At 39.2% G+C, this 27,195-nt stretch overlaps 1 protein-coding gene across 3 annotated transcripts; it reads left to right on the top strand.

Annotated features, from left to right (window-relative positions):
• The first annotated feature begins 745 nt into the window (after nt 1-745).
• Nucleotides 746-24,438, top strand: LOC106872582 (inactive C-alpha-formylglycine-generating enzyme 2). Of its 3 annotated transcripts, none has more exons than XM_089342363.1 (8): nt 746-1,685; nt 13,076-13,244; nt 15,648-15,807; nt 17,547-17,697; nt 19,941-19,996; nt 20,680-20,764; nt 22,318-22,480; nt 24,162-24,438. In XM_089342363.1, the coding sequence occupies exons 1-8, from the start codon at nt 1,613-1,615 to the stop codon at nt 24,355-24,357; spliced, it is 1,053 nt and encodes a 350-aa protein (XP_089198489.1). In that variant the 5' UTR covers nt 746-1,612; the 3' UTR covers nt 24,358-24,438. The 3 variants fall into 3 exon arrangements, with proteins under 3 accessions (XP_089198489.1, XP_089198490.1, XP_089198491.1); XM_089342364.1 differs by lacking the exon at nt 746-1,685 and adding an exon at nt 12,383-12,733; XM_089342365.1 differs by lacking the exon at nt 746-1,685 and adding an exon at nt 12,386-12,711.
• Nucleotides 24,439-27,195: the final 2,757 nt, after the last annotated feature.

The following is a 27,195-nucleotide window of genomic DNA, read 5'->3' as shown; positions in this document are numbered from 1 at the left end:
TTCTTGTTTGTCCCCTCTGTGTGCAGCTCCTTGTAGGCAGTAAAGAAATAAGAAACGTTAGCACGCCGAGCGAAATGCTTAGCAGGTAGGTATTTTGTCTGACTTCAAATTCCGCCGAGGTCAACTTCGACTTTCATCCTTTCATGATCGATAGATTAAGTACCAGTTGCGTACTGGAGTTGATCTAATCGACTGGCACCCTCCACCAAAATTTCGGGTCTTGTGCTTAGAGTAGAAAAGATTATTTCAATATGATATTTCATTATGTTATGTGCCTGTGATTTGAACACACAAATGCAGAATATAGAACTTCTCCCCGCCACCTCTTTCTCTCATGTCTTCTCTATTTTCTCACGTTTCTCTCTCTCTCTCTCTCTCTCTCTCTCTCTCTCCAGGTGATGTAGGGGCTGAAATGAAGAACTAAAGCAGTCAACCAATGAAAATGTCTGTTTTAAAGATTTTCTAGAATTTCTCTTTTTGAGACCGGTTCATTCATTATGTCCTCCGGTTACCAAATATCTTTAACGTCTTTTGGTTTGTTTAGGAAAATTCTAACAAAGAAACCTTTTCTCTTCTTGACCCAATTCCACTACGCCGTCACCACCACCATCATCGGCATCACTACCACCACTAACACCACCTCCACCACCATCACCATCGGCACCACCACCACCACCAGCGGCATCACCGCCACTGCCACCAACGCCATCACCATCACCACCGACATCACCGCCACCACCACTTCCACCACCGCCACCATCATTAGTTTCATCGATGACTGATCAATTCCAAATCATCACTATTATTAGCCAACGGATGTGTACACCTATTTGAATAGTGTTGTTCTTGTTATTGTACTCGCTGCGCTTAACAAGGGTGTGTGTGTGTGCGTGTGCGAAGTATGATAGATCCCCACCCTGTCAATGTCTTTATATCTTTTACTGCCAAGCTGTTACCCTCAATTTGTTAGTCAACGTTTTCAAAATCGATTGCCAACGAAACCAAACTGACATTGCACGAAACAAACCAAGACTTCCTCTCATGTTTCTACTTTATTTTTACCCTCCACGTTGGCTTCTTTTTACCTATAAACATAAAAATAGAAGGCGAGAGGAAGAGGAGCAATTTTTTCTTGCCCAGACATTTTACTGACGCATTACAAACCAACAAGGACGTCTCGTCTGCTTCGTCGATTTTTTTCTTAAGGTTTTCTTCACAATTTATTTCTCGGTCAAAGAAAATTCAAGGCAAATATTGACGTTATTTATTTGAAGAGAATTGTAATTTCATAATTAGGATATATAATTTATTTTGAGAAACACATTTAATTTTCGTTTCCCGTCGAAATTGATTTGGTTTCGTGATTGAAATTCGGACAAACACAAAGAAAAAAGAAGAAAAAGAAAACCTTTCGTTTTTTTATTTTAATTTTTTTTTTCATTTTGGATTATTGAATGTAAATTTAAGAAAAGAAGTGAAAAGATATTTTCAGAAAAAGTGTAATTTTAAGAAGAAAAAAAGAAAGAAACGGGTTTGATTCTAACAAAAAAAAAAAGGAAACTAAAAAGGAAAGAAAAAGATAACCGTTGTGAAAGTTAATTAATTTTTCATCATGTTGATATTAATTACGACATTTTTGTTAATTGTTCAATCAGCCAACAATCAGGCCAGGAATTATGACGATGGTAAGATTTACATTATTCTTCTCTCTAATCGATTTCTCTCTCTTTCTTTCTTTTTCTCTATCTCTTATCTTTTACTCGCTTCAATCATCCGACTGCGGCCATGCTGGGGCGCCGCACTGAAAAGGTTCAGTCGTGCAAATCGGCTCCAGTACTTAATCTTTTAAAAGCCTGGTACTTATTCTATCGGTACCTTTTGCTGAACTGCTAATTTACAGGGACGTAAACAGACCAACACCGGCTGTCAAGTGGTGGTGGGGAACAAATACAGACATAAACACACACACACACACACACACACACACACACATATATATATATATATATATATATATATATATATAACACGCACTAAGTACAGGATATTACCAACGCGTGAAAAATACGTAAACACACAGAGATAAGTACAGGTCAAAATATCGAAGGAAGTCTAACTCGTCTTCAGTTGTCGATTGTTTCGAGCTTTCAACGACAAAACAGGAAAACTTCATAAGACAGCAGCATCCAGATACGTATACAAAGGGCTTCTCACAGCTTCCGTCTACTGAATCCACTCACAAGGCTTTGTTCAAACCGAGCTATAGTAGAAGACACTTGTCCAAGGTGCCACGTGGAACTCGGAGTCATGTGGTTGGGATGCCAACTTCTTGTCGCACAGTCACGACTGCGCCTTTTGTGACTTTGTTTACCATTTCGAAGTTATTTGGTCTCCAAATCAATTCCTGGAAGAGGTGTAGTTTTCGATTTATTCCTTGTTCTGTGGAATTCGTCTCCAAATTCAAAACAATTCCCAAACTGAAACCAGTTCCTTCACATAATGAACGAGAGAGATCCACTGATTCATAAAAACTCTTGTGTTCTTTCATCAGAAGTTGTTCTATTCACCATTTATCCAACACAGAATAACACCAGTTTCTTCGGATTACACCGTTTCACTTCCAAACACTAGGATACCTAGAGCGTGTACCGCTCGGGGCGGCCCTTCCGTTTTCCGCCCCTGGGCCCCACAAAAAAAAACATTGCTTACAGCAGACCCAAAAGTGCCACCCGGTGCAGACCGCCCCCCCCCCCCCATCCCAGGTACGCTAGTGCTTCCAAACAATTATGTTCGTTTATTCAGTTCATGTTTTAATAGCGACCTACACCTCAAAGTAACAACTAAGCACCCGACCTGCTGACTTAGCAACCCGTGTTCGATTCCAAATCAAATCTAATCCATGTCTTTTACATCCGTGATGTGTCTGAAAAACACATGAAACGTAGTAGTATCTTGTTTCGATCGATAAATCATTTGTTTTGTGAATTGTTAAAACATTTCCGACTGAAAGCGGCCCAACTCGAAATCTCTTTCCAGTGTTTTTTCAGATCCAACTCTACAAACTCTGCCTGTCAGCCTGTTTTGTTCTCTCTCACCCTCCCTCCTTCTCCTCCGGTCACCCGCATTAGCTTTTTTATGTCTGAATTTTCATGGTTTTGCGTATTTAGGACATATTTTAACAAACGTATTCTTTCTATCTTTTATATAAACGCATAAATAGTTATTTATATAAGGGTTCATCATGTGCCTTTGTATATACATATACACACACAAAATTACTCAAATCGCATATTTTGGGGGTGGTTTTTATCCTTCAAACCCTATACTTAATTTCTTATGTTCTTTTGTTTTTTTACCAATGATGATCTCTTCCATGTATGTAAATGCTTTTCTAAATAAACTTGCGCTTCATTTTTGAAGCTCTGAAGAAGTTATAAGGTGAAGTGCAAGTACTCACCTCTGAGTGTACTGCATCATGTAGTCGAAACAGCTGTAAGCTAATGAATTTAATTGCATAACTTCCAGTTCCTTATCATTTGTTTAATTTCACATCTTTTATCCTTCATTGGTTTCAACCAGAGGCTGGGGCCATGCTGTAGCACCGATTTTCAGTGTGTTTGGATTTCTTCTCCGTACTATTTTTGGTGAAGTTGTGAGGTGGACGGAGCTGCTCTTCTTTCTGCATCCTGCCGCGATGTCGGCTTATTTGGTATCTCATATAAGAATTTGTCCAAACGCTCTTTGAAGACCTCACAAATCTCTGAAGTTGTTTGATAGAATATTGAACAGTTGTGGACCCTCGAAACCCAAGCTGTTACAGTATTGGGTTCTTAATCGAGATGGAAAAGACGGGATCTTTGGTACTATGCAGTGCCATCCAGTTCGGCGTTGGTATAGCTTTCAATTCCAAAGATGAAAGCTTGACCTTCCAGGATCTTCCATATGCCCATCACTGCACATATTTCGCGTCTTCTATCTAGAAAGTAGAGCTTCGGTTCTTTTAGTCTCTCCCAGTAACTCACCTATTTCACAAAATCAATCTTCTTTGTGTAATGATGTTGGACTGCCTCAAGTTTCGCCTCCAGTTTGACGCTCTGCGCTAACCACAGTTTGGAGCAGTAATCCAGACGGCTGAGAACGAAAGTTCTCCATGGGAATAGCATGGTATCCCCCCCCACACACACACACATGATTAAACTAGTTCAGGGATTTTATAGATTAAGATTGTTTTTGTTGCGTGTGTGTGTATATATGTCTTACTTATGAATCTTTGTATGTGTGTGCATAAACACGCACATATCTCTGTATGCATGTTTATCTGTATGTATGTGTATATATTTATGTATGTTTGTATGTATGTATCTATCTATCTATATGTGTGTGTGTGTGTATTTCTTGGGATTTCTTGACAACAGAGAAAGATTTGGTTTCTAACCTAGATCCAAAGCTTCTTTATTGGAATTTCAACATCAACAGGATATTTTTGTATGTTATGTGTATATGTGCAGTATTTGAAGTCAGTGCAAGTGCAGATTTGTACGCTTTGTCTTATGCCTGTCTTCTGATGCATATAGTTGCATATCTAAACGTGCATATATACTTGAATAATAAACTTCTGCAAAGTTTTATAGTTCAGTGAATCAGCTTTCTTCTTTCTGGTTTTGAGAAGCTAATTTCTCAAGATTGGTATTTAGACAGTGTGTTACATATCCCATTGTCCCAATAATTACAAGTATAAACCTGAACTTGTAATCTGGATAGAGTAATTGTAGATTTCTCAATAGTTCAGCGTAGGTATTTTCATTTTCGCCGATCTTTACCTTCATGTTAACGCCTGTGGGTAGCTGATTTCTGCTACTGTACACGGTTCCTCTTTTATCCCAAATCATTATGTCAGGACTTTTATATTTACATTTTATTGAAGAACATTTCACCAGCATTCCTTTTTATTCTAAGTGGTTATGGCCTCTACTATATGGTAGTTTCCTATTTCTTTGGCCTCGTGGTTATCCTTCCGACAGATCTCATTATACGGTGTCCTGGCTACAATATCATGTCTCATCATTAGATAATACCGCGATGACATTTTTGGACAACTGCTTAAGATATCGCTGACATCTTCGGTGTTAACTCCACAAAGTCCGCATCGGTTTTCACATTTTGGTGTTTTTCCTGCGTCTCTGTTCCTTTTGTGCATCAGGTATTTGGTTGATATTTCTTGTTCCTCTATTGCAACCGCATATCCTCCAAAGTGAGAATTAATAATCCTGTTGTTGGTCCATGATAGACTGCTTTGATGATCAATGTTATCCCGGAGCTTTCTGCAAACATAGTCGCGCATGGTCTCCTGCTGATGTATGTTCATTCTTTCATCTGATGATACTTTCAGGTAGGATCGTGTGATTACTTTGCGCATGTATTTAAGGTTATCAGACAAGAAATGCTGCTCAAAGAGCTGTTTTCCAAGTCTTATGATGTTATCAGCCTCCAATATGCAGACTTGGTCAAGGGATGCATTTTGGCACTTGGTTAAAAGATGTTACCGAAGGGATATGACATGACATTACAAAGGCAGTCAGGATCGATGTTAAGCCTCTGTCCCCTTGTTTTCGTTTTAGGTAGTGGTTGTCTACATCGCTGTTGATGTGGAAATTATGTGTGCTGGTTAGTATCCTCCGGGTTTTTACATCAATGGCTCAGATCTCATCAAGCAGCCCCAATGCTGCTTTGAGCATTGCAAATGCATTGTGGGCCACTAGTTTAGTGGATGCAAAGGGTTCCGAGGTCCATATTTTCCTTATCTGGCTGTAATATTCCTTAATGACACGTGTCTTGTTACAGGTGCCATTGTAAGATATGTTTTCATCCATCCCTAGATACTTGTAACATTCCTCATCAGATATAGGGGAAACAGTTAAGTCATTAATAGAGATGTTGCTAGTCTGGTTTACAATTTTTCCTCTTTTCACATTACTATCATTTATCTTGACCAAATTTCAACCCTATATCCTTTGAGAATGTTGTAATCAAGTCAAGGCTCTTTTTCATCTCATGCATATTATTGGCATACAGTTTCAAGTCATGCATGAGTGCTTGTATGTATGTATGTATGTATGTATGTATGTATGTATTGAACGCAGCCCTGTCAAGATGGATGCAAATTTCAATATGGCCTTAGTGCTGAAAATGGCTCCGTAGACTTTGATTTACACAGTTCAGCCAATTTGAAACTTATTCTATCTTTTATTGTTCTCATGTGAAAGGCTTACAACTTCCACGTCAACTTCACCCACGACATCGGGTTAACAAATTCGTTCCCCCCACCGCCTCAGTCTGCCATCTTTGTTTGTGCAAATATGTTGCGCTGACAAATACCAGCTTCTCTCCATCTGACAACGACAGTCGCTGGTGTGTATGTGTGTGAGCGTGCGTGTGTGTGTGTATGCGTGCTTGCGTGTGCAAGTATGTGTTTGCGTGTGTGGTAGATGCAGCTGCCACCGCCATTATTAACACTGAGTATTTGAGGATTTGAAAAGGTTAATAATTCGTCAACTGGAATAGTTAAAACAAAAATAGCTGTCGGTGGGCTGCACACAACATCAGCAGACATTGACACGATGCAGTCAACGTCTTTTGCTGAGAAATTTAGTCAGAATGGTTAATGGCCGGCTATGTATCAAATATCTCGATTCTTCCGATACGAAGTTGTGTGTGTGTGTGTGTGTGTGTTTGTCTTTTATATTTTTCTGTTTCAGTCATTAGACTGTGGCCATGCTGGGGTACTGCCTTGAAGAATTTCTTAGTCGAATGAATCAACTCCAATACTTATTTCTTTTTAAGCCTGATACTTTTTCTATCAATATTTTTTTTTGCCGAACCGCTAAGTTACAGGGACGTAAACACACCAACATCGGTCGTCAAGCAATGGGGTGGGGTGGAGAAACACAGACTATATATATATATATATATATATATATATATATATATATGAGCGCGCGCGTGTATTTATATATTTTTACTTGTTGCAGTCATTGGATTGCGGCCATGCTGGGGCACCGCCTTGGTGAATTTTATTCGACTTCAGTTCTTATTTTCTTTTTAAGCCTTGTACTTTATCGTTTCTTTTTACCAAACCGTTAAGTTACGGGGATATAAACACACCAACACCCACACACATATATACGACGAGCTTTCAGCTTCCGTTTACCAAATCCACGGGCGTTGGTCGAAATCAATGCGGAACTGTGTGGTTGCGAAGAAAACTCCTTACCACACAGCCACGCCTGCAACTATATATATATATATATATGTGTGTGTGTGTGTGTGTGTGTGTGTGTGTGTGTGTGTGTGTGTGTGTATGAGTGTGTATAAGCAAATCAAATATATAAAACTGGAAAAAAACACAACGAAAGTCAATTGGATATACGCAGCGAATATATTAGATTGACGTTCAGGGGAAGTTTGAGATGGAAAATAGAAGTGGAAATTGACGTTTCGAGCGTCGGAAAGAAGGAAAAAAGTCCAGAGAGAAAGAAAGGTAGGAAGAAGCAGATAGTCCGGAGAAAAGCACGTGTCTCGCCACAAAACCGAAAGTTGGAGAGATATAGAGAATATGGTTTCTGAAGGCAGGAGAGTGGGAAAATTGTCATTGTATGTATATATGTATGTATGTGTGTGTGTAGGTATGTTCGTGTAAGACGGCAAGCTGGCAGAAACGCTACCGTGCCGGACAAAATGCTTAGCGGCATTCCTTCCGACTTTACTTTCTGAGTTTCAAATGCTACCGGGGTTGACCTTACCTTTTCTCCTATTGGGGTCGATATATAATAAGTACCAGTTGAGCACTGGTATCGATGTAATCAACTTACCCACCTCCCTCGAAATTGCTGGCCTTGTGCACAAATTTGAAACCAGTACATGTATATGTGTTTGTATAGTAGTAGTAATAGTAGTAGTAGTAATGAAGGCGCATGGCCTAGCGGTAAGGCTTTTGTACTCGCGATCGCGAGATCCCGATTTCATTGCTAGAGTGGGTAGTGAACTCATACATCGCCTTCGACGAGCGAGTTCATTACTACTAACACTACTACTACTACTACTACTACTACTACTACTACTACTACTACTACTACTACTACAACAACTACAACTACTACTAGTGGTAACGGCTTGTAGTAACAGCTGTTGCTCTTTTCTTGGTTTCAGTCACAGCATTACGACCATGCTATTGTACCGATTCCGACGGTTTCATCGACCATGGTAACACTAGCGTTTATTTTATCGATTACTATTTATCACACCGCTACACCCCTTGGCATAAAGGTACACTACATAAGTAACACTGACTTGTAGACCGGTGAGAAAAGAAACCTCCACCACCCCTCTCCCCCCTCTCTCTCTCTCTCTCTCTCTCTCTCTATATATATATATATATATATATATATATATATAAACTTACTTGGAAATGCGTGGCGTTCAATTAAATAATAAATAGTAAATAACATATATATATATACATGCATATATGGGTACAGGACGTCACCAACGGTTCAAACAGCATGAAATACGTAAACAACGAGAAAAATGGAGAACAGGACAAGTAAACACAGAGAAAGGACCCTTCATCAGTTGTCGGCTGTCTATTTACTCCTCATTTTGAGCATTCAACGACAATATGAGTCCTCAAAGACAGATGCTCCCATAAATTCTAAAATAAAACTTAAGATTTATTTGTCCTGTTCTCTATTTTTCTCGTTGTTTACATATTTCATGTATTAGGTAGTCATGATAAAACTCCGATATCCGAAAACGGCTACCGAATAATTGTCACATATGATATATATATATATATATATATATATATATATATATATATATATATATATATATATATATGTGTGTGTGTGTGTATATGTATATACCTATATACATACATATTATTTATCATTTATTTAACTGAACGCCACGCATCCACTTCCAATTATGTTTTAAGTTTATCTTCACCTTTTTGATGTGACTCTCTTCTCTATACTGTTTTCTTCCTCCATCTTTCTCTAATTCCCTTTCTCTCCCCCTCCGTCTTTCACCGTTTTCTGTCTGTCTCTCTCTCTCCCCTCTTTCTCTCGTTGAGTTTTATTATTGCCCATACAGGCGCACAAAGAGGGGAACAACACAATATGAACGGGGTCATATACAAACGAATGGGTTTAAAAATTGATAATGGCAGATGATTATCAAATGAAACACAGAAAACATTTACATATACACAATAACACATTGAAGCATTAAAAACAGGTCCGCTCCGACCCCACAATCCCAACACCTTGGTTAACCCTCTTTCTCTCGTTGCTCAAAAGTGACCATAGACCATCTTTCTTTTCCTGCACGGACTTTCAAAAGAACGGGAGTTTTTTTTCTCTCTCCTACCTTTTCTCTTTTGAAAATCTCTTGTGACACTCTGTAGACAACTAATGCTTCTGTCTGAACCATACAGGTTATTAGTATCGCATTGCATAAGTATAATCATTATATACATAGGCGCAGGAGTGACTGTGTGGTAAGTAGCTTGCTTACCAACCACATGGTTGCAGGTTCATTCCAGCTGCGTGGCACCTTGGGCAAGTGTCTTCTACTATAGCCTCGGGCCGACCAAAGCCTTGTGAGTGGATTTGGTAGATGGAAACTGAAAGAAGCCCGTCGTATATATATATATATATATATATATATATATATATATATATATATATATATATATATATATATATATGTATGTATGTATGTGTATATGTTTGTGCGTCTGTGTTTGTCCCCCCAACATCGTTTGACAACCGATGGTGGTGTGTTTACGTCCCCGTAACTTAGCGGTTCGGCAAAATAGACCGATAGAATAAGTACTAGGCATCCAAAGAATAAGTCCTGGGGTCAATTTTCTCGACTAAAGGCGGTGCTCCAGCATGGCCGCAGTCAAATGACTGAAACAAGTAAAAGAGTATACATGCGTATACAAACACACACACTCGCTGGCATGACCGTGTGTAGTCAAGAACTTCGCCTTAGATGCATGATGTTTCGGGTTCAGTCCCACTGTGTGATACCTTGGTCTAGTGTCTTCTACTATAACCTCAGACTGACCAAAGCCTTCTGAGTGGATTTGGTGGATGGAAACTGAAAGGAGCCTGTCGTAACACACACACATACGTATGTACATACATACATACATGCATACAAACAAAAGTACCCTTGTTGATGTTGAAATTCCAGTGGAGCCTTGGATCTAAGTTAGAAACTGGGTCGGATCTTGTTCAAAACGGGGGCACTAGTATTTTCTTAACGAAACACTTTGAAACTTGGGACACTGGTAGAATGTGTCATATAAAACATCTTTTTCTCTTAGTCTTCTTAACAAAAAAACGTACATCGCAAGTTATTTCATGTTAAAGTTGTCGTATTTCTGTAATTTCAACCAATGACTGACGTCCATTCAGCCGAATACATTAAGTGCTGACTACGTAAACAAACGATTCTCAAACGATTCTGGCGGTGATAAAATTATTATTTCCTTGTCAAAAAATAGCTGAAGCATATTGGTAATAGGGTTAGGGTTAGGGTTAGGCAGTAGCTAATAAACCTTTCATACAGTTCAGGCAGATGTTAACGAAATAAACACGCGTGAAAGAAAATGAAAAAAGCAAATGTTGTACACATACAGTTCAGGCAGATGTTAACGAAATTATAAATGGAGATTAAATACGCTTTACACCGCTTAAACTGCCAAAGGAGTAAGTATAAACAGCTGAATACTTGTCAGTGATTGGTTGAAATTATCGAAATAAGACAATTTTTTACATGAAATAAATTCGAATACAAAATTTTTTTTCTGTTCTATACCACAAAATAGATAAGTATACGAAGTTTGAAAGTCTTTCGGTACCAAAAACACTACATAAAACATTAATGAAAACTGGTGCCCCCGTTTTGAACAAGATCCACTGGTTCTTTCTATTGGCAAGAAATCTTGAAATAAACTGAATAATGACATACATACATACATATGTGTGTGTGTGTGCATGTGTGTTGTGTTTTTGTTTGTCCGCTCCACCACCGCTTGACAACCGGTGTTGGTATCTTTACGTACCCATAACCTACCGGTTCGGCAAAGGAATCGATAGAATAAGTATCAGGCCGTAAAAACAAAAGTACGGGGGTCGATTCATTCGAATAAAACTTTCCAAGGCGGTGCCCCAGCATGGCTGCAGTGTAATGGCCGAAACAAGTAAAAGAAAGCGTTCCAACTATGGGAATCCTATTAATTTGTATATCTAAATCTTTGCTCAACGTTGCTTTTTATTTATTTATTTTTTGTTACAACGGTATGGTGGAATCTGCAGGAAATTCAGCTGCCATTTCTAGCAGGTCGATCGATCGCGAAAAGTAATTTACCCTCGAGGCGACATATTAGTGATGGCGGATTACGAACCAACGATCCTTCGGACAGCCGGTCAACATCCTGAAAACTGCTGTTAATTCAATGAATATTTTGATAAATAAGAGTGGCAAGGCCGCGAGCTGGGGTCGATATAATCGACTGGCCCCCTCCCCCTAAATTTCGGGCCTTGTGCCTAGAGCAGAAAAGATTCTTAAAGGTGGCGAGCTGGCAGAAACGTTAGCACGCCGGACGAAATGCTTAGCGGTATTTCGTCTGCCGCTACGTTCTGAGTTCAAATTCCGCCGCGGTCGACTTTGCCTTTCATTCTTTCGGGGTCGATACAATCGACTTAATCTGTTTGTCTGTCCTTGTTTGTCCCCTCTTTGTGGAGCCCCTTGTGGGCAATAAAGAAATAAGAAACGTTCGCACGCCAGGCGAAATGCTTAGCAGTATTTCGCCTGTCTTTACGTTCTGAGTTCAAATTTCGCCGAGGTCGAATTTTCCCTTTATCCCTTCAGGGTCGATAAATTAAGTATCAGTTGCGTATTCTGGTCGATCTAATCGACTGGCCCCCTCCCCCAAAATTTCGGGCCTTGTGCCTAGAGTAGAAAAGAATAAACAAGAGTTGCCTCCCATGGGTTGAAATTGGTTGTAAAAAAGCCACAATAATTATGCACCAACCCAATATTTGAATTTGAAAAGTTTTCTCCTGTTTTTGTTCTTTTAACTGCAAAGTCTTTGATCAGATTCTCACTATGACACTATGAACAGTTGGAAATTATATTTCTGATTATATAAACCTCTTTGAATATTAAATTCAAATTACGATAAACGTAAACAAACAAACGAAGCGTTGAGATGTCTTAGAAAGTTAAAGTGATTTTAAATTCTCAAACGCAGGATAATGCTAATAATATATCCTGAACAGGATAAACTACTCCTATTTTGCAGAAAAAAGTGTAGGCCGCCCACACTTTTCTCTGCAAAATAGGGGTAGTTTATCCTGTTCAGGCTATATTATTAGCATTATCCTGTCTTTGAATATTATTTCAGCAATTATTTCAAGTGATTTCTTTTGTGCCATAAACCATTTACCATTTCTGTGGTGCCCTCTTCCCTTCCCTTGATGCCATAAGTACATGCATATTTTGCTTAACGGTTAATCCAGCACTGACAACATGAATGTTCTGAAAGTAAGGTAACCAGAGAAAAAGAATGGGTTGGAAAAACTGAAAACCAAGAAAGGAGTTGGTGTGGACAGTTAGGAATGGATGAGGAAGAATAGTGTGGGTAGCAAACAATCGAAATGTATGATTGCATTCATTTAAAATCAATCGTTTTTACTTTGGGAGGATTATAACATTCCAATTTGATATCCGTGCCTTAGGATGGCAGAGTTCTCATTTAATGATTGACTATTTAATTATTAACTAATTTTAATCATTTAATGATTAACTAATCATTCTTTGGTTAATCAAAACATGTAACCTTTACACTGCTATTCAGATACTTTGTTAGCCAGGTTCCTGCATGAAGTGCTTTTGGGGTGATCACCAGGATTTTACCCATGCTTTCAATTACACCCACACACACTGTGTAAATAGTGAAATCTACTTCACTTGTCTCATGTTGCAAATTCTTTCATTTCAGTTTTAAATTACTTCCATTCCAAATATGAATCAATGGTACTTTTGGAAGGCGCAATCTTTCAAACTGGAGTCAATGACCCCACATCACGCAATGGGGAATACCCAGTCCATCGGGTGCAGGTGAAAGCTTTTTATATTGACAGATACCCAATAACAAACATTCAGTTCAGGTAATAACAACTTTATTCACCTTAATATACACATATAAACATTCATGTGTGTGTGTGTGTGTGTGTATGCATATATATGTTTGTGTGTGTGTGTATGCATATATATGTTTATGTATGTGTGTATGTATATATATTTATGCATGTAAGTATGTCTGTACAAAATTAAGAGGAATGACCACAAAAGTGGACTCCTATATGCTATAAATAGATGCTAAATCACCTAACCATGAAGAGTATATTCTCAACTCTTCGTGGTTAGGTAATTTAGCATCTATTTCTAGCATATAGGAGTCCACTTTTGGTGGTCATTCCTCTTAATTTTGTATGTAATATAATTTTAATCTTCGGATTTTTTAAATATGCTAGGCCACTGGTTTTAATTGATTAATATCAAGTTCTACCCTCATTATTAAATTTTATGTATGTATATATGTATATATATTCTTCATCATCATCCAGTGTTTTAAATCTGGGTTTTGTCCCTATTAACGGGGGTGGCCAGATCTACCTCAATGCCATAGCAACCAAGGTAGGCAAGTGCTGCCCACCCCAACCTTTGGGTTGGCTGGTGCCCATTCTCCTTTCCTATCATGAGGCTTTTTTGGTGCTGGATTTTCTACCCCCAACCTCACTTTCTAGACATAAGTGATCCTGAGACCAAGGCTTCTACCACGATTTTTAAGAAATGTGGTGGAAAACTAGCTCAGAAAGGCAGGGATGCTACTCCCTGAGACCCCTTTCAGAGCCCCCCTCCCCTCTACATATATATGCATATTGTCATCATCATCATCATCTTCATCTAATGTATTGGAAATGTATTGGGGCCTACCAACAGGGAACAGTGGGAGAGTGTAAATAGTAAAGAGGAAACTGAAGGGGAAGCTCTTTAAGGGTGTGAGGGGGTGTTATGTTTATAGATGGGGAAGATATGACTGTAGCAAGTGATGGAGAGAAAAAGTGGAGTGACCAAGCAGGGAAGGGGGTATAGTAGATATAAGGTAGGATAGATAGATAAATAAAGAGATAGATAGAGAGAGATGGATAGATGGATGGACATATGGACTGACAGACAAACATATGGATAGATAGATAGATAGATTGTTGATGCTGTAGAAGAAGAAAGAAGAAATGCTTCCTTCTTGAGCCATACCAGGCTCATAAGGGCCGGTTTCCCAGTTTCAGTGGCGTATAAATTCCCCACCTGGATGGGACACCGATCCGTCGCGGGATTCCTCATTTTTGCCAGCTGAGTGGACTGGAGCAACATGAAATGAAGTGTCTTGCTCAAGAACACAACGCATCACTGTCCTGTTCTTGTTTACATTTTCACCCACCGCAAAAAAATTCCAAATTTAATAAATTTGTATTTGCGGGAAGGACTTCCAACGAAGTCGCATATTGTCCTTGCCTTCGAAACATGGAGTAGATGGAACAGGGACAACTGAAGAAGGGAAATATTCTTTATGTTGCATGTCTCGTTTCTCTGTTTGTTTGTTTTTTTTGTTGTTCGTAAAAAGGTTCGTTTTCTGTCTTCGTCTTTATGTTTTCGTTTCTCATTGTGTTTAACGTTTTTTGATGTCCTGCACCCATATATGCATGTATGTATACATATAGATGTAGGTATGTACATACATGTATGGATATATGCATATATTTATATATTATTTATGTTATATATATTTATATATATATATATCATCATCATCATCATCGTTTAACGTCCGCTTTCCCTGCTAGCATGGGTTGGACGATTTGACTGAGGACTGGTGAAACCGGATGGCAACACCAGGCTCCAATCTGATTTGGCAGAGTTTCTACAGCTGGATGCCCTTCCTAACGCCAACCACTCAGAGAGTGTAGTGGGTGCTTTTACGTGTCACCCGCACGAAGGCCAGTCAAGTGGTACTGGCAACGGCCACGCTCGAAATGGTGTATTTTATGTGCCACCCGCACAAGAGCCAGTCCAGGGGCACTACACACATACACACACACACAGATAGATCAATAGATTCACACACGCACACTAACTTCTCTTGTCTTGAATAAGCTCTAGCCATGAACAAATGGAGAAAGAATGGCAGAATGTTAAAAACAATAAAAGGAACAAAATATTCTTCTGGAACCCTAATGAAATCAAACCCCCATCACCACTTCACCCCACTTTTTTCACTGCTGTAAACCCCGACCGATGACCTACACAGCCACCTTAGCAATATTTTAGGGCCACCAAGAAAGCCATGTACCCACCTACCCCTTCCCAGGGCTCTTACATTGATTTATTAATGGCAACCCCATATAGATTAGACGGACGAGGAGACCCTCATCCCATCCAGGGGAATAAAGCAGCAGGTTCATACTTTAACGTGGCTCCCCTACTAATAACATGTCTCAATTAAATTGCAGAAAGTTCCATCAAGCAAAACCGCATTATGAAACTGAAGCCGAGGAAGTGAACTTCAGTTACGTCTTTGGACCACATATGAGGCCACACCAACGGAACAGATCCAAGCCAGAAGAGAAACAACCTGGATGGCATGAGGTTGCAGGAGCCCAGTGGAACAAGGTATTGCCCCAACCCCCACTATACTCCCCACACTCTCTCTCTCTCTGTAGATATATATGTATATACACACATATATAGATACATATACATGTACAGGTATGTTGATACAAACAGGGAAAACAGAACTCAAAATATGAGTATATCATCATCATCATTGTTTAACGTCCGTTTTCCATGCTGGCATGGGTTGGATGGTTCGACTGCGGTCTGGGAAGCCAGGAAGCTGCACCAGGCTCCAGTCTGATCTGCCAGTGTTTCTACAGCTGGATGCCCTTCCTAATGCCAACCACTCCAAGAGTGTAGTAGGTGCTTTTTTACGTATCACTGGCACAGGAGCCAGAGGGAGCTGGCATTGACCACGATCGGATGGTGCTTTTACATGCCACCAGCACGAGAGCCATAACTACAATTTCCATTTGATTTTGATTTTGATGTACTTGACTCAATAGGTCTCCTCAAGCACTGCATGTCACCTTATGATCCAAGGTATTTTTTGAGTGGACTGGTGTAGGTTACAGCTGTGAACTCACTTTATTTGCCGGGTCTTCTCAGTCACAGCATATCTCCAGAGGTCTCAGTCTTTCGTCATCGCCAGAGTGACTCAAGGTCTGAGAATTTCGTGTATTGGCACATATAGACAGATATATTATGTTGGTGCATAATTATTGCGGCTTCTTTTCAATAAATTTTATTCAACAAAAACATCTTTGAATTATTATTCCGGAGCATATTCACCATCTACTTCAATTTTTGCTTGGCGTTTTGCTTAAATTTTTTGTTGGATAAAATTTATTGAAAGAAGCCACAATAATTATGCACCAACATAATATATATATATATATATATACTCTTTTTCTTGTTTCAGTCATTTGACTGTGGCCATGCTGGGGCACTGGCTTGAAGGGTTTTAGTCAAACGAATTGACCCCAGCCTTTCATTTCTTATTAAGCCTGTTTCTTATTCTATCAGTCTCTTTTGGCAAACCACTAGGTTATGGGAATGTAAACACATCGACACTGGTTGTCAAGCAGTGGTGGGGGAACAAACACAGGCACAAAGACACACACACATATGTATATGTATATGTGGGCTTCTTTCAGTTTCCGTCTACCAAATCCTCTCACAAGGCTTTGGTTGGTCCAAGGCAATAGTAGAAGACATTTGCTCCCAAAGTGACATGCAATGGAACTGAACCTGGAACCATGTAGCTGGGTAGAAAACTTCTTCCCTCACAGCCACACCTGTGCCTGCAGAGACCCCTATTATATCTCAAAGACTCCATCCACTTCCTTGCCAATTCTATGCTTCTTCAATCTACCATTGTGCCGATGGTGTCTGGTTGTGTCTCACCTTCAGCTCACATCTTCTACTCAACACACATCATTACATTTCTGGTTCTTGTGCCAATAGACAAGATGAAGTGGAGGTGATGGTAGCAGGGATTGTTTTCCCCAGGGGCATGGGGCTTGTTTGATGTTAGTTTTTTCTGCATCTGAGAGAAGAACAGCTGCTATCTTTGTAATTTAGCTGTAATCATCATCATCATCGACTTTGTTGTCATCACCACCACTACCACAGCCATCATCATCATCCTCATTTTCCTTGGTGACATAGTCATCATCACTACCGCCACCACCACCACCAAAGTCATCATCATTACCACCAGTGCCACCTCCTCCTCCACACCACTCCCCACCTCCCCAGATGTCTTCACTAAGGGTCTCTTCTATTTCTTTCAGCCTGCGGGCCCATTTAGCACCATCAGGGAACTCCTGTCCCACCCTGTGGTGCATGTGAGTTACAACGATGCTTTTGCTTATTGTTCCTGGGCTGGAAAGCGTCTGCCAACAGAACAGGAATGGGAATATGCCGCCAGAGGAGGATTGAATGGTAAACCAAATTTCACTTGATATCTTGTCTTAAGAAGCAAACTTTAACGATGATTGGGGCTTGTTACGTGCTTTACCTTTTAGTTTCTCTTTGGTTTTATATTGTACTTTTGGGACGGTCATATGGCCAATAAATACACACACAAACACTGGCTGTGGTCTACTTCAAGTCACAATGTATGTAGGTCACACACACACACACACTAACTGATTGGAAAAAATCACCAGCACACAAAATCCTTACCCTACTACACTCTCTCTCTCTCTCCCTCTTTCACCCCTCCCCTGACTCTGTCTATCTATCCATATATTTCTCTTTCTCTCCCTCCCTCCACCTCTTTCTTTCTCTCCTCTCTCTCTCTGTCTAATCTACCACTATAACACAGCCTATTCCTTTCCTCTCTCTCTCTCTCTCCTTATTCAATAATGACCTCTACTCCTCTAAACCCACACCTCTTTCCAATCCAATCCCCACACCCCTCTCTTCTCCTCCCCCCTTAACTTTTTCTCTTAAGAGCACTAATTCTCAGTAATTCTCTTATATTTTTTCCTGCAGATCTCCAAATATTGAATCCCACCAATCTCTCCAGCCCCTGCAAAGATCACAGTTCCAGCCCCTTATCTAAAACCAATCTAAAACAAAGCTTTATCGCTATTTCACAATTTCATTTGTCCTTTAATATTTCTTGTCTTTCCTTTCATATATTCTTCATCTGCACGAGAACTATTCAAGCCTTGTACAATGATACAATATTTTTAATTGTTATAAGCTGATGAGCTGGCAGAATCGTTAGCACGCCAGGCAAAATGCTAAGTGGCATTTTGTTCATCTTTATGTTCTGAGTTCAAATTCCATTGAGGTCAACTTTACCTTTCATCCTTTTGGGGCTGATAAAATAAATAACAGTTGAGCACTGGGTTGATGTAATCAATTAGACCCTCCCTCAAAATTTCAGGCCTTGTGCCTTTTAGTAGAAAGGAATATTTTTAACCATTCTCTTCTCTATAAGCCTTAAATATTATTTTCTACTCTAGGCACAAGGCCTGAAATATTTGGAGAGGGGGCCAGTCAATTAGATCGACCCCAGTATGCAACTGGTACTTAATTTATCGACCCTGAAAGGATGAAAGGCAAAGCCGACCTCAGCAGAATTTGAACTCAGAATGTAGAGACATGAAATACCTCTAAGCTTTTGCCCAGCATGCTAACGTTTTTGCCAGCTCGCTGCCTTATGGAGCTGAAGTATCATTTTATTTATTTAAGCTTCATTTTGCAAATTTTGACTGACTAAGAATTGAACCCTGCACCCATAAGGATATATGAATGAATAAACGTAGAGGATACTCTTTTACTTGTTTCAGTCATTTGACTGTGGCCATGCTGGAGCACCGCCTTTAGTCGAGAAAATCGACCCCAGGACTTATTCTTTGTAAGCCTAGTACTTATTCTATTGGTCTCTTTTGCCAAATCGCTAAGTTACGGGGACCTAAACACACCAGCATCGGTTGTCAAGCGATGTTGGGGGGACAAACACAGACACACAAACATACACACGCACATACATACATATATATATATATATATATATATATATATATACGACGGGCTTCTTTCAGTTTCCGTCTACCAAATCCACTCACAAGGCTTTGGTCAGCCCAAGGCTATAGTAGAAGACACTTACCCAAGGTGCCACACAGTGGGACTGAACCCAGAACCATGTCGTTGGTAAGCAAGCTACTTACCACACAGCCACTCCTACGCCTGAGGAACAAACCAATGCGTCTTGGTTCCAGTTGATTCAATCAACAGAAGAGTCTGCTCATGAAATTAACATGCCAGTGGTTGAGTATTCCACAGACACACATACCCTTAATGTAGTAACCTTAATGATCTCAGGGGAGTTCAGCATGACAGAGAATGTCATAAGGATGGCCCTTTGAATTATAGAGACAACTCATTTTTGCCTGCTAAGTGAAACGAAGCAACATGAAATAAAGTATCTTGCTTAGGGAGACAAGAGGCCACCACTAGGAATTGAACTCATGTTGCTATGATTGTGAGCTGAATACCCTAACCACTAAGCCATGGTACCTTCACAGAGGAACAATGAAAAGCAATAAATGTTGGGGAGATGGAGGAATAATGGACATAACAAATGAAAGTGGGGCAGGGTTGAAGGACAATGAACGAACATAATGGCAGACAAGGTGAATGTTCTGAGGGATGTTTTGTTGTTATTTCAGGATTGCTTTACCCATGGGGTGACAGGTACCTTAAAATGAGGATGAACCTTTGGCAGGTAATGTTGATTACAATACCTCTGGACAATGCCAAAACATCACATAGCCACACACACACACACACACGCACATGCACACACACACACACATAGATTGGACAGGAAGTTATTTGAAACAGGGTTAAAATGGCTCGTTCAGTCACCAAATCTTTGTTTTCTACTGCTTTTGTTAATCAACCAATCAATCACTCTCCATCTCTCCCTTTCTTTCTCTCTTTCTATCTCTCTCCCTCTTTCTCTGCCTATCTATCTATCTATCTATCTATCTATCTATCTATCTATCTATCTATCTACCTCTATTTATCTATCTGTTTGTTTGTCAGTCTGTCTTTCAGCCCCTCTCTCTTTCTTCCTCTCTATATAACATTAGAAAGCCTTTATTTAGAATCTGTTTCAATTCTTCCAACTGACACTAAGCTGTGCTTAACGTGTGTGTGTGTGTGTGTGTGTGTGTGCATGCATTTGTGTATATGTACTTGTGTGTATTCATGTATATGAATGTGTGGGTATGAGATTTTGTGCATATGTATGTGTATGTATGTGTTAATACACCCTCGCATATAAACAAACCAACACACACACACCAACCTCTCATTACACAAATCTTTGCTTCAAACAAACATTATTGAAAGCAGTCTTATTTTCCTCTATTTTATTTTTACTTTATTCATATTTGAATGCAGGGTAAATACCCAGAAGAAGACAAAAAATATGACGAATGGGCTGGTACCAGTCCTGTGGATGCATTTCCAGCTCAGAATAGTTATGGTAACTAAAGACATTCATCTTATTTCATCAACACAATCACCTTCTTCTTTCACTCTCAACTGTTGTTATTATTATTAATATTAAGGTGGTGAACTGGCATGGTGAACAAAATGCTTAGCGGCATTTAGACTGTTTTTATGTTGTGTTCAAATTCTGCCAAGACCCACTCTGCCTTTCATCTTTTCAGGGTTGATGAAATAAGTACCGGTCAAGTACTGGAGCTGATGCTATTGACTAACCCACTCTCCCAAAATTGCTGGCCTTGTACCAAAATTTGAAACCATTATTATTATTATTGTTATTATTATTATTATTGAGCGAGAGAGCAGTGCATGCCATCAAAGTGACACTGAGGTACAAATATACGAAGCCCAGTATACCCATCATGACTACCTGTCTGATAAAGGTACACCAGGTACATGCATCACAACCACATGTGCACGACATGGTGATCTCATATCAAGATAAACAGCGCATGACCTTGTAGGTGGGGCCCAGTTAGAATTTTCTTCAGGTCAAGTAGCCCATCCCGCTTAAAAAGTCCCTGAACAAGGGTTGTTTAAGGATGATGAACAAAACACCCATGTTTCCAGAGGTGAATTATTCAAAGAATTCCTCTCAGCACATGGCTATGATGCTCACCCACTGCTTCTGCTCGTGATCAGAGATGCACATATCATCTGCCACCAAGGGACATGCTCAACTGATTAAGGTCAAACAACTGACAAGCAAATCTGTGGTATTGAGCAGAATATTTGCTGTAGCCCATCTTCTTATACCAAGACAAAACAATGTACAAGATAACACTTCCAATCAGTTAAGATCAGAAGCCATGAGAGCCACTGCCTGTTATTGCAACAGGGCGTTTATTATTATTGCTGTTGTTGTTATTACCTCCGCCTTAGAGAAGGCAGAGGTATTGTTTTCAGATGTGTTTGTTTGTCTATGGACAAGATATCTCTCAAGAACTGCTGGATGGACTCAGATGAAACTTTCAGAGATGTTTGGCCTTGTGACTGGCATGAACTGATTAGATTTTGGAATTGATCCGGTATCGGACAAGGATTCTTTATTACTTTTCCTGTTTTTTAACTTAATTTTTGAGAACGGTCAAGTTTATTTCAGATATTCTCATTTTAAAACTCCTCTCTGGCTAATCGTTGAGAGGACATTGGTGTTGCCTTGGCAGAAGTTTGTGCTCCCTGAATGCTCTTGTTAATATTATTGTCATTATTAAAACAACAAGCTGGTAGAATTTTTAGTCCCCAACAAAATGCTCAACTGCATTTCCACCAGCTTTGCATTTTGAGTTCAAATTCTGTTGAGGTTGACTTTGACTTTAGTCCTTTTAGGATCCATGAAATAAGTATCAGCTATGTATAGGTGACGATGAGATCAACTTACCCACTTCTCCCAAACTTGTTGGCCTTGTACTAAAATTTGAATCCATTATCATTATTATTATTATTATTATTATTATTATTATTGTCAGAATAATAATTCCCCTCCCCCTCTCCTATCTCACTCTGTTTCTCTTTCTTTCTCTATTCCAGGAATGTATGACATGCTTGGTAATGTCTGGGAGTGGACCGAATCGTTATACTTTGACCGAGTGATTGACCGCAACAAGCAACCCCTGAGATATGTTCTAAAGGGAGGCTCCTTCATCGACACACGTGATGGGTCCTACAACTATGTTGTACGCACTGCAAACAGGTAATCACTGCCCAGTGTTGTTCTTGTCTATTATGTAACCCTAGGTCAAGCCTGTATAGGCATAGTCTACACGAAACTACATCATCAAATGTGTCCATTGTTTTTAGAAGTAGTAATGTGAGAAATGACAAAGAAATTGGTGCTATTTCTAGCTGTTTGAGTGACCACATATAGGTTACCTTGTTGTTGTTGTTGTTACTGTGCTATCATTATTGGTTTAAAGTCCAGGCTAATTAAAACATAATCAATAGTGACAGAAGCAGAATTAATACCAAAAGGCAATCTGTATATCTTGACATGAATGTACTGTTAGAACACCAAATACTGCATTGCTTACCTTGAGAGGACCACTCATATGAACACATGGTGCATAAAGGCACACATTTTTATATTGCTGGCAAATAGTTTGCCTGTTATGCTGTTCAGTGACTAAATACATATATAAATAAACAGATAAGGAAGATTTGTGCATAGAGGGTGCTGTGGAATATAAATACAGTATATATATATATATATATATAGAGAGAGAGAGAGAGAGAGAGAGAGAGAGAGAGAGGAGGGGCAATGGCCCAGTGGTTAGGGCAGCGAACTCGCGGTCATAGGATCACTGTTTCGATTCCCAGACTGGGCGTTGTGAGTGTTTATTGAGCGAAAACACCTAAAGCTCCACGAGGCTCCGGCAGGGGATGGTGGCGAACCCTGCTGTACTCCTTTGCCACAACTTTCTCTCACTCTTACTTCCTGTTTCTGTTGTGCCTGTAATTCAAAGGGTCAGCCTTGTCACACTGTGTCACGCTGAATATCCCCGAGAACTACATTAAGGGTACACGTGTCTGTGGAGTGCTCAGCCATTTGTACGTTAATTTGTACGAGCAGGCTGTTCCGTTGATCGGATCAACTGGAACCCTCGTCATCGTAAGCAACACATATATATATAAGACAATTAAAGGATAAAATCATTAAAATTGATGAATTCTATCAGTGGCCAGCATATAAAAACCTTTTAGGTTAAATACATTTATAAAGATATATAACTGTATAGGCATAAAAGCTATGCCCATATGCCAACAGAATGGGCTGAATATGCCCAGCAACTTCAAATATTCACTCTACAAATAAGAATCAGCAATGTACAGGTGTTGATGTGATGGACTTGCCCAATTCTCCCAAACTACTAAAAGTACGTTGGCTAAAAGCATTCACCAACTTAAACAAGGAGACTGTCCTGAAGAGTTGCAGGAGATTCCAAAGTCGTCTGCAGGCCATGGTTGAAGCCAATGGCAATTTTATTGAATAAATTTACTCTTTAGTATTTCAAGATATTTTTGTGTAATTTTGGTAAATTTGGTGCATAATTATTGCGTTTTTTTTTTTTCCGACAAATCTTATTCAACAAAAACAATAACAATATTTAACAAAAGCATCTTTAAATTACGGTTCCGACCGTATGCCAAGCAAATGTGAAGCAGTAATTGAAGTAAACGGTGAATATGCTCCAGATTAACCATTTAAAGATGTTTTTGTTAAATATTGTTATTGTTTTCGTTGAAAAAAAAAGCCGCAATAATTATGCACCAACCTAATATATCTGTTAAAATGAGACGTCAGGGTTATTTCCATTTTTGCATAATTTAGATGACAGATTATTCACTGCACCCCGTGTATATTTATTTTTTTTTAGGAAAGGAAAAGATCCGCATTATACATCTAGTAACATTGGATTCCGTTGTGCAATGGACCTGTCTGAAGAAGAAACCTTAGCCCGTCTTCATGCAAGTACCATACCTCCAAGACCTCCTCGATTTCACAAGAAATCAGATATGTATAAATATCGCAAAGAAAATGAGGAAAAAGAGATGGAACATTCCGAGTTATAATGGCTTTGGATTTAGTTTTTACTTGTTTTTCTCTGGTTCCTTTCGTAAAATCTTTCTGTAATAAAGTTTCAAAAACAAAAATATCTTTTCATATTTTTTACGTTTTACTTGTTTCAGTCATTAGACTGTGGCCAGGCTGAAGCAATTCCTTGAAGAATTTTTAGTTGAATGAATCGATCCCAGTAATTAGTTTTTTCTTTTAAGCCTGTTACTTATTCTATCGATCTTTTTTTTTTTGCCAAACTACTAAGTCATGGGGATGTAAGCACTCTAACACTGGTTGTCCTGTCGCCAAGCAGTGAAGCGAAGCACAAAGATATACACATATGCACATACATAATTATAAATACATACATACATATTATATATATATATATTATATATATATATGACTGGACACTATTCAATTTTTTTCTCCGTGTTTTTCTCCTTGTCTCCGTATTCTTTCTGTTGAAGAGCGTAGCTCGAAACGTCAAAGACTTTCCGTATTCCCGAGCGTCATACTAATACATCCTTTTGTTATTTACACCACCTGTCCTCGTCTGTTGTTGTTTTTTTGTATATTCTCCCATATATATGTAGTGAAACTACCTATCGCCATTAGATACAAAACTACTATCGCCATTACATACAATCTTCTCATTTAAATATAAATAAATGCGAGCGTAGTAGAGAACCCATTCCTTGTCATCACGTGACTGATTATTATTCGAATCGGCAACTTCTTCGAACCGTTCCCGCCAGAACGCAAACTGACCAATCACGGCCCCTAATAAGGTCACGTGATAGAGTAAAATTCTGAAGCCATCGGGAGCCCATAGTTTGTTATAAATAGCTTTAACTCGGCAACCAAATTTGTCTCGGTCCAGTTTCTCTTTGAGAACTGTTCTGTGTACCACACGACAGCAGCAGCAGTTCCAGCGACCACTTCAACAGATCGTCCAGCCAACGATGACCACCGCCGTCGCCACATCAGCAACAAGAGTCTACGACTACTAACCAGCACCTACCAAGCAGCCCCTACACCACCAGCATCAACACGACTTACTATGTACACCAATCCAAACCTCCGCGGCACATCTCTCTCTTCGATTCTGTTAGGTGACTCAGCTTCACCACGGTAAATAAACAGACAAGAAATTCTCAGCCAGCGACGAACATCTGTATAACAAGAATCACGGCCCGGCATCAATGCCACGACATCACAACTAGTGATCAGCTCTGCCACACTCAGCCTTTCCTCACTTTCACATACAGAACTTTTCCTATAGTGTACTAAACAACTGGTATAATTGTTCACGTGTTATTGACTCTCTTTCTATCTGCTGTAAACACTCATACATGTATCACTCACATACACACTTTTCTTTGTATGACGGCCTGTCTTTGATTATGTTCTTATATGTCGCATTCACACTCTCACACAGACATACATCTTTAACGCTATAATAAATATCTCTGTTATTCATCTTATACGGTTGTGGTTTTTCATTACTGGTCACATATGTTATCGTCGCATAACATATCATATATATCATCCATTGATATATATATTTGTATGTTCGACCGTGTGACACGTTTAAATAAAAGGAGTCCTGTTTTTCCATTCGTCACCATATCTCCTTTTTGAGTTTGCACGGTCGTCCCTTACATATATATAGTGTGTGTGTGTGTGTGTGTGTGGACAATTCCATACGACTGCAATTATTTATCTTCTGAACCTTTCATCCGATTTTGTTGAAATGTTATACAGAGCTTCGTCTGCAACCCAGCAAGGGCTGCATCTACTTATTTTTTCGAAAATCGATATTGGGGCCTGTTGAGCAGTGCGAGAAGTGACATGAGTTGTACTCACATGTGAGCTTTACTCAATCAGCTGTTAAGTGCATGCAAATGCTGCCGTAATTAGGCATGAAAACAAGACGTCTTTTATTGCTGGGCATAAAACATTTTCTGAAGCAAATTTTCAAACGTGTTTTTGTTTTTTTTTACATTGGTTGGTCACGTTAGGGCGGTCATTTTGCTATCTTATATTATTGACATTTTGTTCTTATATAGTCGTTTAACAGGAAGTATAATAATAAATATATCTTTTTCTAAGTTAGTAGTAACTTTGACTGGCGCTAAAAAATCTGCATTATTCACCTAAATTGTTTGTAGAAAATAATGCAGGGTAGTTGAAACGTGGGTAACAGTTACGAAAAACGGAAGCATTATCGCACTGAAGTATTTCGTTTTTATTGCATTCCTGTTTACAAAACTCAGGCGTTGTTTCACTAAACTTGTCAATTGTTCGCTCGCCAAGCTTTGAGTAAATTAATGGCGTTATTTCCAAAATGTTTGACCCTCTGAGTCAATATCTTAAAGCACTAATCTGTATTCATTCTTTGCATTTATACTTAGGCCGTCCGTTGGAGTCATAGGGCTTACAAATTTAGGCGATCTTACGGTACAGATCGCCCAAATTTAATTTGTAACGTCTTTAATTTTTGCTTCACATTGTCATTGTTTTTCAGTGCTTTCGTTTCCAAACAGGTTGGGTTCGATTTAAAAACTTTTGTTCTCATAATTTATGATAACTTATATTTTCTTTCATTTGTACAATCTTATATAGTTGACAATTTAAGTTGATAATAAATTTAGGTGCGTTATTCACCTAAATTGTTTGTAGAAAATAATGCAGGGTAGTTCAAATGTGGGTATTAGTTATAAAAAACGAAAGCATTATTACACTTATTGTAATATTTCGTTTTTATTGCAATTCCTGTTTACAAACCTAAGGCGTTGAAACCTGTCAATTGTAAAATTTTTGTCTTCACTCGGATTTATTTTCACACT

This window comes from Octopus bimaculoides, chromosome 26 (genome assembly GCF_046866305.1).
Source record: "Octopus bimaculoides isolate indiv1 chromosome 26, ASM4686630v1, whole genome shotgun sequence".
NCBI classification, from domain to species: Eukaryota; Metazoa; Mollusca; class Cephalopoda; order Octopoda; family Octopodidae; genus Octopus; species Octopus bimaculoides.
This window is presented reverse-complemented; position numbering and strand designations above follow the sequence as displayed.

What these genes read in the sequence shown, in the direction of transcription:
- LOC106872582 (XM_089342363.1), top strand. Translation starts at nt 1,613, where the DNA reads ATGTTGATATTAATTACGACATTTTTGTTAATTGTTCAATCAGCCAAC. An exon ending in TGAGGATGAACCTTTGGCAG is followed by an intron (nt 19,997 to 20,679) that starts GTAATGTTGATT and finishes ATTTGAATGCAG; the next exon opens with GGTAAATACCCAGAAGAAGA. An exon ending in TCCAGCTCAGAATAGTTATG is followed by an intron (nt 20,765 to 22,317) that starts GTAACTAAAGAC and finishes TCTCTATTCCAG; the next exon opens with GAATGTATGACATGCTTGGT.